Source organism: Grampus griseus (assembly GCF_964374135.1).
Source record: "Grampus griseus genome assembly, chromosome: 14".
Lineage (NCBI taxonomy): Eukaryota > Metazoa > Chordata > Mammalia > Artiodactyla > Delphinidae > Grampus > Grampus griseus.
The window spans coordinates 35,444,436-35,459,593 of NC_139008.1; the positions used below are offsets into that span (position 1 = coordinate 35,444,436).

General features: G+C 52.4%; 1 protein-coding gene across 1 annotated transcript in view; it reads right to left on the minus strand.

Annotated features, from left to right (window-relative positions):
- Positions 1-860: 860 nt before the first annotated feature.
- The window catches only part of LOC309832702 (uncharacterized protein C16orf96), a gene marked incomplete at its 5' end in the record, with an annotated part of 38,171 nt that continues 23,873 nt past the window's right edge, over positions 861-15,158 (minus strand). Inside the window, 10 exon segments of the mRNA XM_082670686.1 lie at positions 861-1,884; positions 1,887-1,915; positions 2,482-2,839; positions 7,471-7,573; positions 7,677-7,775; positions 7,779-7,850; positions 8,970-8,975; positions 8,977-9,070; positions 11,335-11,397; positions 12,107-12,225. Coding sequence (XP_082526812.1) covers positions 1,718-1,884; positions 1,887-1,915; positions 2,482-2,839; positions 7,471-7,573; positions 7,677-7,775; positions 7,779-7,850; positions 8,970-8,975; positions 8,977-9,070; positions 11,335-11,397; positions 12,107-12,225 — 1,110 coding nt within the window. The 3' untranslated portion in view covers positions 861-1,717.

The window sequence follows — 15,158 nt, forward strand, 5'->3', positions numbered from 1 at the left end:
TCCCTAAGAGCCCCCACCTCTCCATCTGCCCGAGCCCAGGCCACACCTCCTTTTCCTGAAAGTTGGACCCCTCATACCTGTGTACAGCACCCACCCAAGAAGTACAGCCTTCTGGACAGGTGGCCGGAGAGCTAAGGCCTCACTGTGTGACCCTGGGCAAGTCACACCACTGCCCCTCCCACAGGCCCGTGATCTGCCCACCACACAGGACCAGGGCCACACGGGGCACTTTGCCACGGGGCGACCAACGTGACGGGGTAGGGGCGGTTTGTTGTGATTCTCTGCTGAGACTCAGCCATGGTGGTTCTGGACAGTGGTTCTGGGAGGCTGACCCTGGGCTGATGGCCCGAGGAAGGACTGGCAGGTCCACCCACCCATGTGGGACTGGCAAGGCCTCCCCTCGCAGAGGGCATGGGGCCAGTCACCCTTATCCACAATCAGAAAAGTGAAAGATTTTACTCTGGGGAGAAGCTGACAAAAACACTCATCTGTGATATGGGGGTGGGGCCAGGGATGCACTGGCCAGTATCCCCCAAGGCGGTGTAGGTCACCTGGGTCAGGAAGAGCTCGGCCTCATTTGGACACAGTCCTTGGAGAAAGAAAAGAGAAGTCAGGAGTGGTTGCAGGTGAGGAGCAGGGGGAGGGGGAGGCAGGGCTGGGGGACAACTGGTGGGGAGGGGCAGGCACGCAGCATCCAGGACTCCTTTGGCCGCCCGTCCAGAGAACCCTCCTCCATGCCAGCACCCTGGCTCCCCCAGGCGGACCCCCGGGCAGCTTGCCCACCCCACTCCCTGACTTGCTCCAGGAGCCTCTGGTGGATGTTTGGGGGAGCCATGCCCCAAAACTATTCAGAGGGAAATTTTTTTTTTTTTTAGTCTTTGTGGAATGTGATACAAGTATCAGAAGCACAGAAAGGGTAGAGGGCGCAACTGGACAACCTAGGGGGTGGAAAGGGAGAAAACGCGAAACGGAGAAGGAGGGACCAGTAAACCGTCCAAGGGGCAGAAACCACGCCAGGCTGCAGGACCCGCCAGGCAGGCGTGAGCAGGCCGGGCTCTGAACCCCAAATCAGGACGCTTTGACACCCCCGCCCCCTCCACCAAGTGCATAGGCAGTGAGCGCGGGAACCAAAGAGGCAGAAAGATGCCAAACAGGACAGAGCGGTCCTGGAGGATTCCAGGGCCATTGCTCCAAGTGCCTCATGGATTAGCCAGAAGTAAATACAAACAGTCAGGTTCTTTAAATATCCAACTCATAACTAATTACTGGTGGGAACAATCAACAGACAATAAAAAACCATGCACGCAATAAAATTTGGTTCCCATGAGAAAATTGGTCCTGGTAGAAATAATGGTCCCCAAAGAAAATGGACAGTGGCGTTAGCTGTAATTGGAACTGATTCTGATAAAATCATTTCAGCAAAATAAAAAGGAAAGTGATTGTTTTTAAAACCACTTTGTGTTGTATTGAAAATTGGTCAAGGAATTAAATTGGTTTAGTGGGAAATTCAATCTAGAAAGCTGTGTTCTCCATGAAACGTAGCATGAGAAGGATTGTATTACAGGTATTTATATGACAGTTAAAACAGCTACTGGATCAAAATGAGCTCCTTACGGAGACCCTCCCCTAAGTCCAGGGCCCCTGCACCTTCCCCAGACTAGGCTCAGGGCAGGGTCTCCACCTGCTCGGGGGAGGGGGCGACGCTGGCACTGCAGGCTCACAGCTTGGTGGGCTCCTTGGTGGACTGCATGCCGGCTTGGGACTCAAGGCGCAGAGGCCTTGGGTGCCTGGCAGGCCCTGGGGTCGGCTGGGGATCCTGCAGGGATGGCATCAGCTGTGGCAGCAGTGGCAGGGGAGGCAGAGACGGAGGCTGAGCTGGCATGTCGGCTGGGGGCCTGAGGTGGCTGAGCCCATGCTGGTTTGGGGGGGCAGGCTGCTGGGGGGCAGGTGAGACCCATGATGTGTCCCAGGAATATTCTGGAGAGAGGCTGGCCCGATGGGGTCATCTTCTCCACTAAGGAGAAGAGAAGCCCCAAGACTGGAAGTGCTCCACCTCTGCTCACCCAGTCCAGGCACCTGACACTTCCTGGGTTTGGGGGGCGGCCCAAGATAAATGAAACCAGAGGTGGACACAGAAGTGGAGCAGGGCAGCCGAGAGGACACAGGACTTGGAGTCCAGGATATGGACTTTGGCCCAGCTCTTGCATTCCCCAGTTCACGGTCGTGCGCCTCAGCTCCCCCACTTTAAAATGGGCTAGCTGTGCTCACCTCAGCATCCTGGTTAACGGGATAAGGACTGGGTGAGATGAGAAGGGAGGAAGTGCTTTGTATGCTGTAAAGTGCTCTCAGATGCCTGGTACGTGGTGATGTGACCAGAGGAGTCATGAGCTCAGTTGCCCCCAACTTGGCTCACGGGCCCTCAGCAGAGAGGCCCGAGGGAATGAACAGGCTCCCTCATCCCAGCTCTGCAGCCGGCTGGACCCCAGGGCACAGACACCTGGCTTGGACCCCAGGGATGGCTTCTGGGCCAGGAAACCTGGCTGAAGGGTAAAGGTGGAGCCCAGGATGGCTGGAGGCCCTGGCCAGGGTGCTGGGTGCCAGGTGGGGGCCACTCGAGGGATCTTCTCTGGCCCAGGTCTGGGCAGGGCAGGTGAGATATGGATGAGGTGGGGTAGGAGAGCCCCAGGCTGGGACTGGGGGGCCCAGAGACCCTGCAAGAATCCCAGCTGGGCCAGGGAGTTGGGGGGCAGGTACTCACAGGGGTAGATGGCACCGAATAAGGCACTCGGGCGCGCACCCTCATATGGGCTTCGAGCTGGGGGATGCGGAACCTTAACAGCTTGGTGGAAAAGAAAGGGGAAGAGACAGGAGCTGGTGGGGGGCGCTTCCAGGGCTCTGCCCCACCCTGGAGGCCCTTTCGCTCTGGTAGGACCTGCCCTGCTGCCCCCCGCCCCACTACCCGCTGCCGCCTCTTCACATACCCAATCCCCACCCAGTCATGCAAGGAAGACCCTTCCTCCCTCCCCACCTTCGTAAGTCTAGCGCTTCTAAAAGCTGAGATGTCAGAAAAAGGCTTTTTGAAAGTAACTCAAGGCCAAGGAGGAGAGAGACATTATTTTAGCATGAAAAGATACAGGTGACGTGCTGGCCAGCCTGACAGTTCTTCAGCTGTTCCCACCAGGACCAGGCCACCACAGTGCCCCACCCCACCTTCCTGGCCTTCATCTTCTGTGCATGCACATTTTTCTGAGGTAAACTTCACATAAAATTAACCATTCAAAGTGAACAATTCAGTGGCATTAAGTGTATTCACAAGGCTTTGCAACTGCCGTCTCCATCTGGTTCCAGAATACTTCATCACGCCCAAAAGAAACCTGTACCCATGAGGCAGTCACACACACCCCCATTCACCCCTCCCCCGAGCACCCAGCAACCGCTAATCTGTTTTCTGTCTCCGTAATTTGCCTGTTCTGGACACATCATGGCGGGGGGGGGTCACACAATATGTGGCCTTTGGAGTCTGGCTCCATCCTTCACTTTTGAACCCAAGGCGTCCCCCTCTCCCCGTCCAGCCAAGAGTCAGCATGACCGGCCATCTGGACCAGAGACCGCTGTACGAGGTGGGAATGTGCAGGGAAAAGAGGCCATGAGAGCGAATATGCAGGAAGGACGGGGGTGGTGGTGGTGTTGGGGGGTCGCAGACGGCTGAGCAGGGCACCAAGTCTGGAGGGGATGGGCCAGGCCTCCCACCTGGGACGAATTACAGGGGCACGAAGCTCCTTCCCTTGCAGGACCCCGACTGTTCCTTCTGCTTGGACGACTGTGTCCTTCCCTGGCTGTCTCCTGACCTTCATTTTCAGAGAGTCCTTCAGACCACATGCTCCACAGGGACAACCTCCCGACCCCAGTCATTCTCTCCCTTATTTCCATGTTTCATCTTTTTTTTTTTTTGGCCACACTGCACGGCTTGTGGGATCTTAGTTCCCCGACCAGGGATTGAACCCGCGCCAGAGGTAGGACCTGCCAACCAGCCAACCAGTGAGACGGTCATACTGCTTCCCTCCAAGGTGAAGCACATGAGCCTGGGATACAGATACAGAACCAAGACCCATTGAGGCCTGGGAACCCAGCTCTGAGCCTGCACTCTCCCTGAAGGCCCACAGACACCTTGGATGCAGAGGCCCAAACCGGAACTTGCCACCTGTCCCCAATATCTGCTTCTCCCACGATCTCCTCCACGGCTTTCCCACCTCTGCAAGAGCCAAAAGCCAAGCAGCTGGGAGGTTCCCGACGGGAGGGGACATTTGAGCCCTGGCAGATGAGAAATGTTCCTCAGGGATTCCAGGCAGAACTCATGGCACATGCAGGGGCTCAGACGGGGGTAACAGCCTGGATCGTTGAGAGAGCAAGCAAGCAGTTTTGTTTTGTTTTGTTTTTTGTTTTTGTGGTACACGGGCCTCTCACTGTTGTGGCCTCTCCCGTTGCAGAACACAGGCTCCGGACGCGCAGGCTCACGGGCCCAGCCGCTCCACGGCATGTGGGATCTTCCCAGACCGGGGCACGAACCCGTGTCCCCTGCATCGGCAGGCGGACTCTCAACCACTGCGCCACCAGGGAAGCCCAAGCAAGCAGTTCTGGGAGGCTGGAGGCAGGGAGCAGACGAGACTGGGGCGGGGAGTGGCCAAGGGGCCCTGCAGACCAGCCAAGGAGATCGGACTCTGGGGACAATGCACCCCAAGACATCCCTGTCCTAATCCCCAGAACCTGTGACTATGTCACCTTACATGGCAGAGGGGGCTTTGTAAATGTTATCAAGTTAAGGATCTTGAGATGGGGAAATGATCTTGGATTAACTGGATGGGTCCAATGTAATTATAAGATTCTTATGAGGGGAGGCCAGAGGGTCAGAGTCAGAGAAGGAGATCTGAGGACAGACACTGAGGTCAGAGAGATGCACTTTGAAGATGGCAGAAGGGGCCACGAGCCAAGGAATGTGGGAGGCCTCTGGAAGGACACGGAGTCTCCCCTTGAGCCTCAGAAGGAACCAGCCCTGCAGACACCTCGATCTTAGCCCTGTAAGATTCACTTCTGATCTAATCTCCAGAACTAAGATAAAACAAACTTGGATAGTTTTAAGCCCCTGTTTGTGGTAATGTTACAGCAGCCATAGGACACTCACCCTGCCGGGTTCTGAGCGGGGAGGGGCCTGGTCAGGAGCAGGTTTGAGACCATTCACTCAATGCTGGTGAGGACGGTGAGGCTGGTGAGGCATCTCCCCCTCCATCTGCTCCCCTGCTGCCTCTGCCTACCTGAGCCCTGCCTGTACTTAGCCCCCCTTCCACTGAGACCTCTCTGGAAGTCCAGCCTCATGCTGGGGGCACTGCTTACTAGGGCTCAAGCGTTCCTCTGCCCGGCCTGAGATCCTGACCACTGCGCAGGCATCAGGAGGGCACAGGCTGGCTGGATGGCCCTTGATGGCCCTGTGGGCAAAGGATGGATGGATGCATCTGGGATCAGGCTGGACCTGGGAGGGGGGCTCACATCAGCTAGTTTAGGTTTAGATATTGAGTGTGTTTTGGATTAGAATTTTCTTTTGAGTAAAAAAATGTGCAATAAGACAAACTGGTCAAAAGATCCAGCCACAGGTGGGTTTCGAATTGATTCCAATTTCTAGTTAGACTTTGTGGCCCCCAAGGAGGATAAAGCAATTGAGGCATCCTGATCCACTCCTGCTTTGCTGCATGGGTCTGGAGAACAAACAAGCCCTGGGGAGAAGAGCCCCTCGCTCTTGATGACAGCCCTGGGGAGCTGGGTGGGGATGCCATCCGATGGATGATTGGAGATGAAGGGCGGGTCTGTAGATGACCCTGACCCCTGCACCAAGGGTGGGCTCCTGGCAAGAGACCCTCACCCGCTCATTTGTGTAATGCCTCACCAGCTGGTGCAGGGTGAGAGGAGGCAGTGCAGGACCTGGCAAGAAGTTGAGCTCATTAAATATTGGCCACCATTGCTGTTATCCTGCCTGGTGATCCCAGGGGCCCAGCCTGAGTTTCTTCTCGACAGCATCTGCGTCCGGGGGCATCGTCCAGGTGGAGCCATTAACACTGTAAGGGCCACATCTGTGCCCCAGGGGGAATGCAGGGTTCAAGATGGTGACCTGCTCCCTGGACCAGGGCAGGGGCCTGTAGTGGGTTGAATGGCAGCTGCCCAAAAGATGTGTCCCCCTGGAACCTGTGAATGTGACCTTGTTTAAAGAAAAGGTCTCTGCAGATGTAATTAAGTGAAGGATCTCCAGATGAGGGCATCTGAGTTAAGAGACAGACGAGAAGAAGACACAGGGAGAAGCCACACGAAGAAGGAGGCAGAGACGGGGGTGATGCAGCCACAAACCCAGAAATGCCTGGAGCTCCCAGAAGTTGGAAGAGGCAGAAAGGATCCTCCACTAGGGCCTTCAGAGGGAGCACGGCTCTGCCAACACCTTGATTTTGGATTTCTGGCCTCCTGTACTGTGAGAGTTAATTTCTATTGTCTTAAGCCGCCCAATTGGTGGTCATTTGTTGCAGCCCCGGGACACTAAAGCAGGGTGCTGTCCTCTCTGTCCAGCACACCCAGGAAAAGAGTACCCTTTCCTTTGCTTAGGGGTCTGGTGGTTGTTCTCAAGTCAATGGAGGCAAAGTGGGGTGAAGAGGGACACCATGGGCGGAATTTAACCTGCTGACCACTTTGTGGCTCCTGGACCAGCCCCAGTAGGGCAGTGTGTGGAACCCCTCTTCCCAGAGCAGGGTAACCTCACAGGGGCAGGCAGAGAAGGTATTGCTGGCCCAGTGCAGGAGCTGAGTCCCAGGGTCCCTGGTCGGAGCCAGCTGGAGCCAGGGCCTCGACACTGCAGTAACCAGAGCAATTCACTCCATGTCTCCCTCTGGCCCAACCCTCCCCAACCCGTGACAATTAGGACACAGGCCTCCAGTCTGTCCTGGCGTCCTCCTCATCATGCTCAACCCCAGCCCGATCTTCCCACTCCAGGGAGACTCACATTCCCGAGTTCCTAAGTGTGCCTGCCTTCCACCCACCACAGGGCCTTTGCACTGCTATTCCCTTCCCCCAGATCACTCTCCTCCCACCTGATCCCTTTATCCAGCTAAGCCTTATTCCCTTTTCAGAGGCCTCAGGACAGCAGTCTAGGACCTCCTCCTTGAACCAGTGTCCCTTGTCACAACTCTCCCATCACCACCCAGCATTCTTCTTTGGGGAGGCCATCCAGTACCCCTCCCCAGCATCCCTTGTCACAAGCTGTCCCAGTACAGTACCTGGCATACAGCAGGATCCCGTGTTTGCGAGTGGCTGTGTGAGGAACCCCCAGTCTCGGATGTTGCTGGCTCTGGGCCCCACCTGCATCACACTGGGCCTCACAATGCCCAGCAAAGGCAAGGCACGGGTCAGGGGTGCCCAGGAAGGCCTGATGCTCCTCACCTGCCAGCTCCTTCTCTGTGTCGGTCAGAGGCTGCGACCTGTCCTTGCTGTTCATTCGGCCCTTGTACAGGATCCCGTCCTCTCCCAGGATGTCCACCTCGGCCTGTTGGGCAGCCCGGGGCCCTGGGTAAGGGAGTGTTCACAGAGACAGCAGGGCCTGGCTTACCCCAGGGTTGCCCACCGCCAGGGGCTGCAGCCTGACTCATGGAATCATAGTGCAACAACTCAGGGTCCCTGTAGGGGTAGATTGTCGACAAGTTACATGATTTGAAATCAAGGTTGGCATCATTTCCGGGGCCATCACCTCAGTCCTGCTGGGAGCCCAGCGAGTCCAGGCTCCCCTCCAGGGCTGCAAGGTTCTGGAGCTTCTGCAGCTGCTGCTGTTCCCCGGGGCAGGGCAGGGGGGTCAGCAGCCACTTGGAGACCCCTCCGCCCCAGAGGAGCCTCAGGTTGGGTCCGAGGCCCTGGCCAGTAGCGAGGGAAGACTGGAATTTCTTCCAGCTTCAGCTTGGGTAATGCAGCCGGGCAGGCCTGGGGCCTGGTGTGTGGATACAGACAGGCACCGTCGGGGCAGAGGGCAATTGAGACCCATGTTCTCCCAGACCTGGAGCCCTGGTCTGGCTTGCCAAATGCAGGCTCTTAACCTCTTTCTTTTTTTTTTTTTGGCCGCACTGTGTGGCATGTGGGATCTTAGTTCCCTGACCAGGGATCAAACCGGCGCCCCCTGCAGTGGAAGCACAGAGTCTTAACCACTGGACCGCCAGGGAAGTCCCTCTTAACCTCTCATCCCAAGAGGGAGTCAGGCGAGTGAGGGTGGGGGCACCGGGCACAGGCCCCCATGTCCCTCCCCTTCATGTGGCTGTGGCTGCTATTCAGCCATCACTCCCCACCTGGCCAGACGTACCCTCGGGCCTGGGGGCCTGGGAGCCAGAAGCACCCATGAAGCTGTGGGGTGTCAGGGGATGAGGGGCAGGGCTGGGGCCCAGGGAGCTAGCCGTGGGCAGAGGAAACCTGCAGGTTTAGGTGCCAGAGCCCGCCACTCACTAACTGTGAGACCTCAGGTGGGTTGCTCAAGCTCTTTGAGCCTCGGTTTCAACTGTGAAATGGGATGATAGCAGAATGACCTCAGAGATAATGTGTAAGGATTCAACGAGGTCAGGTCTGTCACAGAGGTTGGCACAGTGCCTGCCCGGCCGCAGCAAGCCCCACAGAGGACCCAGGGTCATGAGTCACTTCATCCAGCGGGAAGCAGGCCCATCAACCCTAGCTCACAGGGGGGTGTGAGCTTTAAATGGGGGGTGTGAGCTCCCTCCCTTAACAGTTCTTGGCCCATGACAGATGCCCAATAACCTGTCCGTTCCTCTCCCCATGAGCACCTCACGTGCCCGTCTGCAGCCCCACCACCCAGGACGGCTACCCTGCAGACGGCTACAGTGCCCCAGGCAGCTTTTGCATCTTGGAACTGGAGTTTGTGTCTCTGTTGGCGCCTGGACCCCCACCTGCTCACCTCACCTGTTGCCGCTGCAGGTACTCGTAGCTGTTGGCGCTGGCCAGCCGCAGCCGCGACAGCAGGCGGGCACTGTGGATGGTGATGAGTTGCCTGTGGAGGACAAGAGCTAAGTGGGAGGCGCACATGGCCAGCAGAGGGCCCAGCTTCCACCTCTTCCAGGAAGCTCGCCCTCAAACACAGCCTTCCCTCTAGAAAGATCCACAGCATGGGGCCACCACCCTCTTCATAAATCATAAAGAACAGCTGTTCTGATAATAAAAGGAAAACCCCCGAACAGGTGAGTCCTAGAAGTGGGATGCAGGTTGGAGGTTGGCAGGGGTAGGTGGAGGGGGATGGGGAATGATTGCTTATGGGCACGGGGTTTCCTTCCGGTGGGTGGAAAGGTTCTGGCAGTAGATTGTCCGAGGTGGTGGCGGCACAATATTGTCAATGTACTAAATGCCCCTGAACTGTTAACTTTAAAATGGTTAATTTATATTATGTGTATCTGACCTCAGTACAAGAAATAAAAATAGTAAAAACATCAGCCTTCTGAGGAGCTGGAACTGTTCTACTTCTTGATCTGAGTGGTGGTTACCAAGGTGTGTACACATGTTAAAACCCATCAAGTTGTAAAACAAACGTTTACATACTTTACTGTATGCATGTTAAGCCTCAATAAAAATTTAAAGTCATGCATATTGTCAGCATTTTAGAAAGTATAGAAAAACACAAAGAAATCACTGTAACCACTGTAATCAAATATTTTGATATGTGTCCTTCCAGTATTTTTCCATGTTTGTTTTTTTTTTAACAAAAATAGGATCGTAACACACATCCTACTTGTTTTTCTCATTTAAGTTACTGCAAACGTTTTTCCAGGTCATTAAACATTCTTTTGTGACTGTGCCATCCAATATGGCAGCCACTGGCCACATGTGGCTATTTAAATTAACTAAATTTATTTTAAATTTTAATTTATTTATTTATTTATTTTTGGCCACGCCGTGTGGCATGTGGGATCTTAGTTCCCCAACCAGGAATAGAACCCGTGCCCCCTGCAGTGGAAGCACACAGTACTAACCAATGGACCACCAGGGAATTCCCCATATTAACTAAATTTAAATAAAATTAAAAATTCAGTTTCTCTATCTCATTAGCCATCTTTCAAGTGCTCCAGTCAAATGTGGCCAGTGGCTACTTCACTGGACAGCACAGCTATGGAATATACCCCCCCACATCTCAGAAGGTTCTACGTAAGGCCTTCCTCTACGACTTGCCTTACTGGCTGATGTGAACGTACCGTGACTCACTCACCACTTCAGGTTGTTTCCTTTCCTCTTTTTTTGAAAAAAAAAATATGGGGCAGGCAAGGATAAATTAGGAGTTTGGGATTAACATATACACACCACTATATATAAAACAGATAACCAACAAGGACCTACTGTATAGCACAGGGAACTCTACTCAATAACTTGTAATAACCTATAAGGGAAAATAATCTGAAAAAGTGTGTGTGTGTGTGTGTGTGTGTATATATCTATATATCTATATATCTATATCTATCTCTGAATCACCTTGCTGTACACCTGAAACTAACACAACATTGTAAATCAACTACACTTCAATAAAAATATTATAAATAATGCTGCGATTTTGAAAGAAAAATTCTGGCTGTATCTCCCAACATGGCCAGGTGTGGGGTGGTGAGCTTCACGGGTCACCAGGAACAGCCTAGCAGCGCAGAGGCCATGGGCACTGCAAGATCCTAGGTGTGTCCACACAGTGGGATATTATTCAGCCATAAAATGGAATGAATCACTGACACAGGCTACAATGCAAATGAACCTTGAAAACATCATGCTCAGTGAAAGAAGCCAGACACACAAGGCCACATACTGTATGATTCCATTTATACAAAACGTCTAGAACAGGCCGATCCGTAGAGAGAGTGAGTAGATTGGTGGTTATCAGGGGCTGGGGGAGGGGAATGGGAGTAAGTGCTGACGGGTCAGGATTTCCTGGGGGAGATGGAAATATTTTTGAATTAGAGGTGAATGTGCACTAAATCCCACTGAACTGTTCACTTTAAAATGGTTGATTTTATAAGTGAATTTCACCTTGATAAATAAACAAAAGTATTAGACTATAAAAATATGTGCAAGGAAGTCCCACAAAGTTCAGCTTTTCCCCAGAGTTTCCTTTCATCCTTTTCCTCTTGGAGTTGACCCTGCCCCTGGACACAGCGGGCACCAGACAGGGCTGGTGAAGGGAGGGATGCTAGCACCTTGCCCAGGTCGGAGGCTAATGAAATGATGTGTATAGAACGGTGTACACGGATGTACACGTCACAGATGATCCCCGGCGGTACTCACGGGCAGGTCATCATGTTCACGGGCCGGTGGCCGGAGATAGATTTCACCCGCTCAAACAGTTTCCTGGAAGACACCCAGCTCCGTCAGCTGCTGCGCCAAACCAGGCCCTACGAGGCCACGCCTGTCCCAGGCAGTGCTTGCGGCGGAAGCTGCAGGTCCATCTGTGCCTCAGGGCCAGGGCTTCCCCCACATCCTACTCGCACTGGCCCAGCCCCTGCGCTCAGCTCAGCTCTACTGGCCCCTGCTGACCCCCATGTGCGGCCACTTGGGGCAGCAGCAGGCGTAAAAGTGTGTTTAGTTTCTCTCCTTGCCCCAAACACAAAGGAGGTCTTTAAAACCAGGGAAAGCTACTCTTCACAGTGGACATTTGGGAGCATGAGGGGTGATCTGAGGACAGGAGCACCCCCAGGAACATCAAGTCCCTCTGCCTGGGGCTCAGTCTGGAGCGGGTGGGGGCCTGGCTCTAGTCCCAGATCTGCCCAGGCTCCCTCTGGGGAGCCCCTTCCCTCTCTGAGCCTAGGTTTCTTCACATGAGCACCTGGAGCCCCCTCTGCACTCAAGGGCAGGCCTGCCCACCTCTGAGCCCCTGGGTGCTCGCAGCCCCATCGCCCAACCCAGCAGCTGGGAAGCCCCGTCCCCTCTCTCTGGGTCCACAGGTCTGAAATCCTTCCTCCCAGAGTTCAGAATCCACTGGGATACCCCTCTTGTTTCCTCTCTGGAAAGAGAGACTCCTAGCCTCTGGGAGCTGCACCCCTATCCGGGAGAGGCTCACTTCCTAAAGCCGGCAGCACTGTTGGGGTCAAACCAGAAGCCTTCAATCAGCAGCTTCCTGACTACTTTCCAGACCTCATCCATGTCTTTCTTCAGATCGTCCAAATCACTGGGAACCAGCTGTGAATAGCCAAAGAAAAGAGACTTTAGTCAATTAATTCACACTCTGCCTTGCTCCAGAAAAGGATTTGCAGCAACTTGCAAAGTTATGTAGAGTGTAACAAGATTAATCAAGAAAAGTGAAGTAGTGAAGGAAAGGGAAAATGACAACGCTTGGGTTAAGGCTCAGACCCGTAATGCATGCTTTTCCTGGAGGGGAGCTGCAAAGTGAGCTTCCCGGCAGCCAAGGCAAGGAAACACTGTCAGTTACTGCCTCCAAAAGACAAACCAACCCCACTGCTATTCTGAGTGCAGGCCCGAGAAACATTCTCCTGATGGCTCCAAGACACCTGACCTTCACGCATTCAACACCTATTTAATGAGTGTGAAGTGTATATTCAATGGCTTTTAGTACATTCACAGAGCTGTGCAACTATCACCACAATAAGTTTTAAAATGTTTTCATCATCGCAAAAGAAATCTCATACCCCTTAGCAGTCACCTTTCTTTTCATCCCAAACCCCCAGGCGTAGGCAACCACTAATCTACTTTCTGTCTCTATGGATTTGCCTATTCTGGACACTCCAGATAAATGGAACCACACAATCTGTGTCCTTTTGTGTCTGGGTTCTTTCATTCAGCATCATGTTTTCAAGGTTCATCCATGTTATAGTGTGTAGCTGTACTTCATTCCTTTTTATGGCTGAATAATGTTCATTATATGTATATACCACATTGTGTTTATCCGTTCATCTGTTGATGGACATTTGGGTTGTTTCCACCTTTTAGCTATTGTGGAAAATGCTGCTGTGAACATTGGTGTGCAAGTTTTTTTTGTGGGCTGTTTTCATTTCTCTTGGGTATATCTACCTAGGAGTGGGAGTGCTGGGTCGTATGGCGACTCTATGCCTAACTTTTAAGAAACTGCCAGACTCTTTTCCATGGCGGGAATTTTGAATTTTTAAAGTGTTCCTTCCAGTGCCCAGATTTTGGTCCCTAAACAGCATTCCCCCTAAAGGCACCAAGACTCCACAGAGAAATGGCTGATTCAGGTCTGAGGAAGGGAATGTAGAAGATGAGCCTGGAACATCTTGTCATAAGAAAGCAGGACAGCTATCCAAGACAGAGGGTCACGTCAAGGGGCTCAGGGGCCAGCTTGCAAGCCTAAGATGAGACCATGTGAGCGACAAAACAGTAACTTAACTGATTGAACAAAGTGAATATTTAAAAACTCATGATTCATAGTGACACCCACAAAAAAGAAAAAAAATAGAAACCCTCATTTGCCGCCATGTATCGGAGGTGGCTACCGCACCAATATTTTACCCTGAAAACTGGTAATTAAAGGAAATAATTCACCATTATCTGTCTTTCCTGCAAGAACCCTATTTCAGGGTTATCAGCTCAAGTTGATGAGGGAAAGCTCTTCTTTACAGATTTATAGCTGATATAGAAGCAATGCTAGGATTAGAAAAATCACCATTTTGTAACCCTTAATGAAATAATGGGTTCAGGCAACAATCCTCAACTTAGGAGGAAACTATCAATACCAGGAGAATGGCCAACGAAGCAATGGCCATTCCCAGAGTGACAGAGAGTTACCCCCAAATTACTTGCTGCTTATAAGGGGAGAATATACGTTTACACTGGTGGTATCAGCTGGGCTAGCACCGCTGGGCCCTGACGAATCTTCACTCCGGAAGGGACCACCTGCCAGCATCGACTTACGGGCTAATCAAACACTACAGGAAGCGCATGGCATACCAAGAAGATTCTTTTCCCCAACACTCTAAACTTAAAAAAACTCAAAAACTTAAAAAAAATTATTTATTTTTGGCTGCGTTGGGTCTTAGTTGCAGCATGAGGGATCTTTCGTTGCAGGGCACGGGCTCTTCGTTGTGGCATGCGGACTTCTCTGTAGTTGTGGCATATGGGCTCCAGAGCACACGGGCTCTGTAGCTGTGGCACGTGAGCTCTCTAGTTGTGGCATGCAGGCTCAGTATTTGTGGCACACAGGTTTAGTTGCCCCGCGGCATGTGGGACCTTAGTTCCCAGACCAGGGATTGAACCCGCGTCCCCTGCATTGGAAGGCGGATTCTTAACCAGTGGACCACCAGGGAAGTCCCTCAAAAACTTTTTTTTAAATTAATTTATTTTATTTATCTATTTTTTGCTGCATTGGGTCTTCGTTGCTGCACACGGGCTTTCTCTAGTTGTGGCAAGCGGGGGCTACTCTTCGTTGCGGTGCGCGGGCTTCTCATTGTGGTGGCTTCTCTTGTTGTGGAGCACGGGCTCTAGCCACGCAGGCTTCAGTAGCTGTGGCTCGCGGGCTCTAGAGCGCAGGCTCAGTAGTTGTGGCACACGGGCTTAGTGGCTCCGCAGCACATGGGATCTTCCTGGACCAGGGATCAAACCCATGTCCCCTGCATTGGCAGGTGGATTCTTAACTACTGCGCCACCAGGGAAGCCCCCCCTCAAAAACTTTTAAACCTACAGAAAAGTTGCAAGAATAGTCCAAAGGACACTCTTATATCCACTGAAATTCACCAATTTTTAACATTTTGTCATGTTTTCTTTTTCTATACATATGTATGTGTGTTTTTGTTTTTTTCTGAGCCATTTGAGAGTTAATTGCAGACATCACTATATATCACCCCCACAAAAACTTAAACACAGAATTACCATACGACCCAGCAATTCCACTCCTGGGTAACTACCCAAAGTAGCTGAAAACAGGTGTTCAAACAGAAATTTGTATGTGAATGCTCATAGCAGCATTATTCAAAAGGTGGAAATAACCCAAGTGTCCATCAACAGAGAACAAACAAACAAAATGTGGTCTATCCATTTGATGGAATATTATTCAGCCTAGAAAGAAATGAAGTTCTGGGACTTCCCTGGTGGTCCAGTGGTTAAGACTCTGCCTTCCAATGCAGGGGGCACAGGTTCAATCC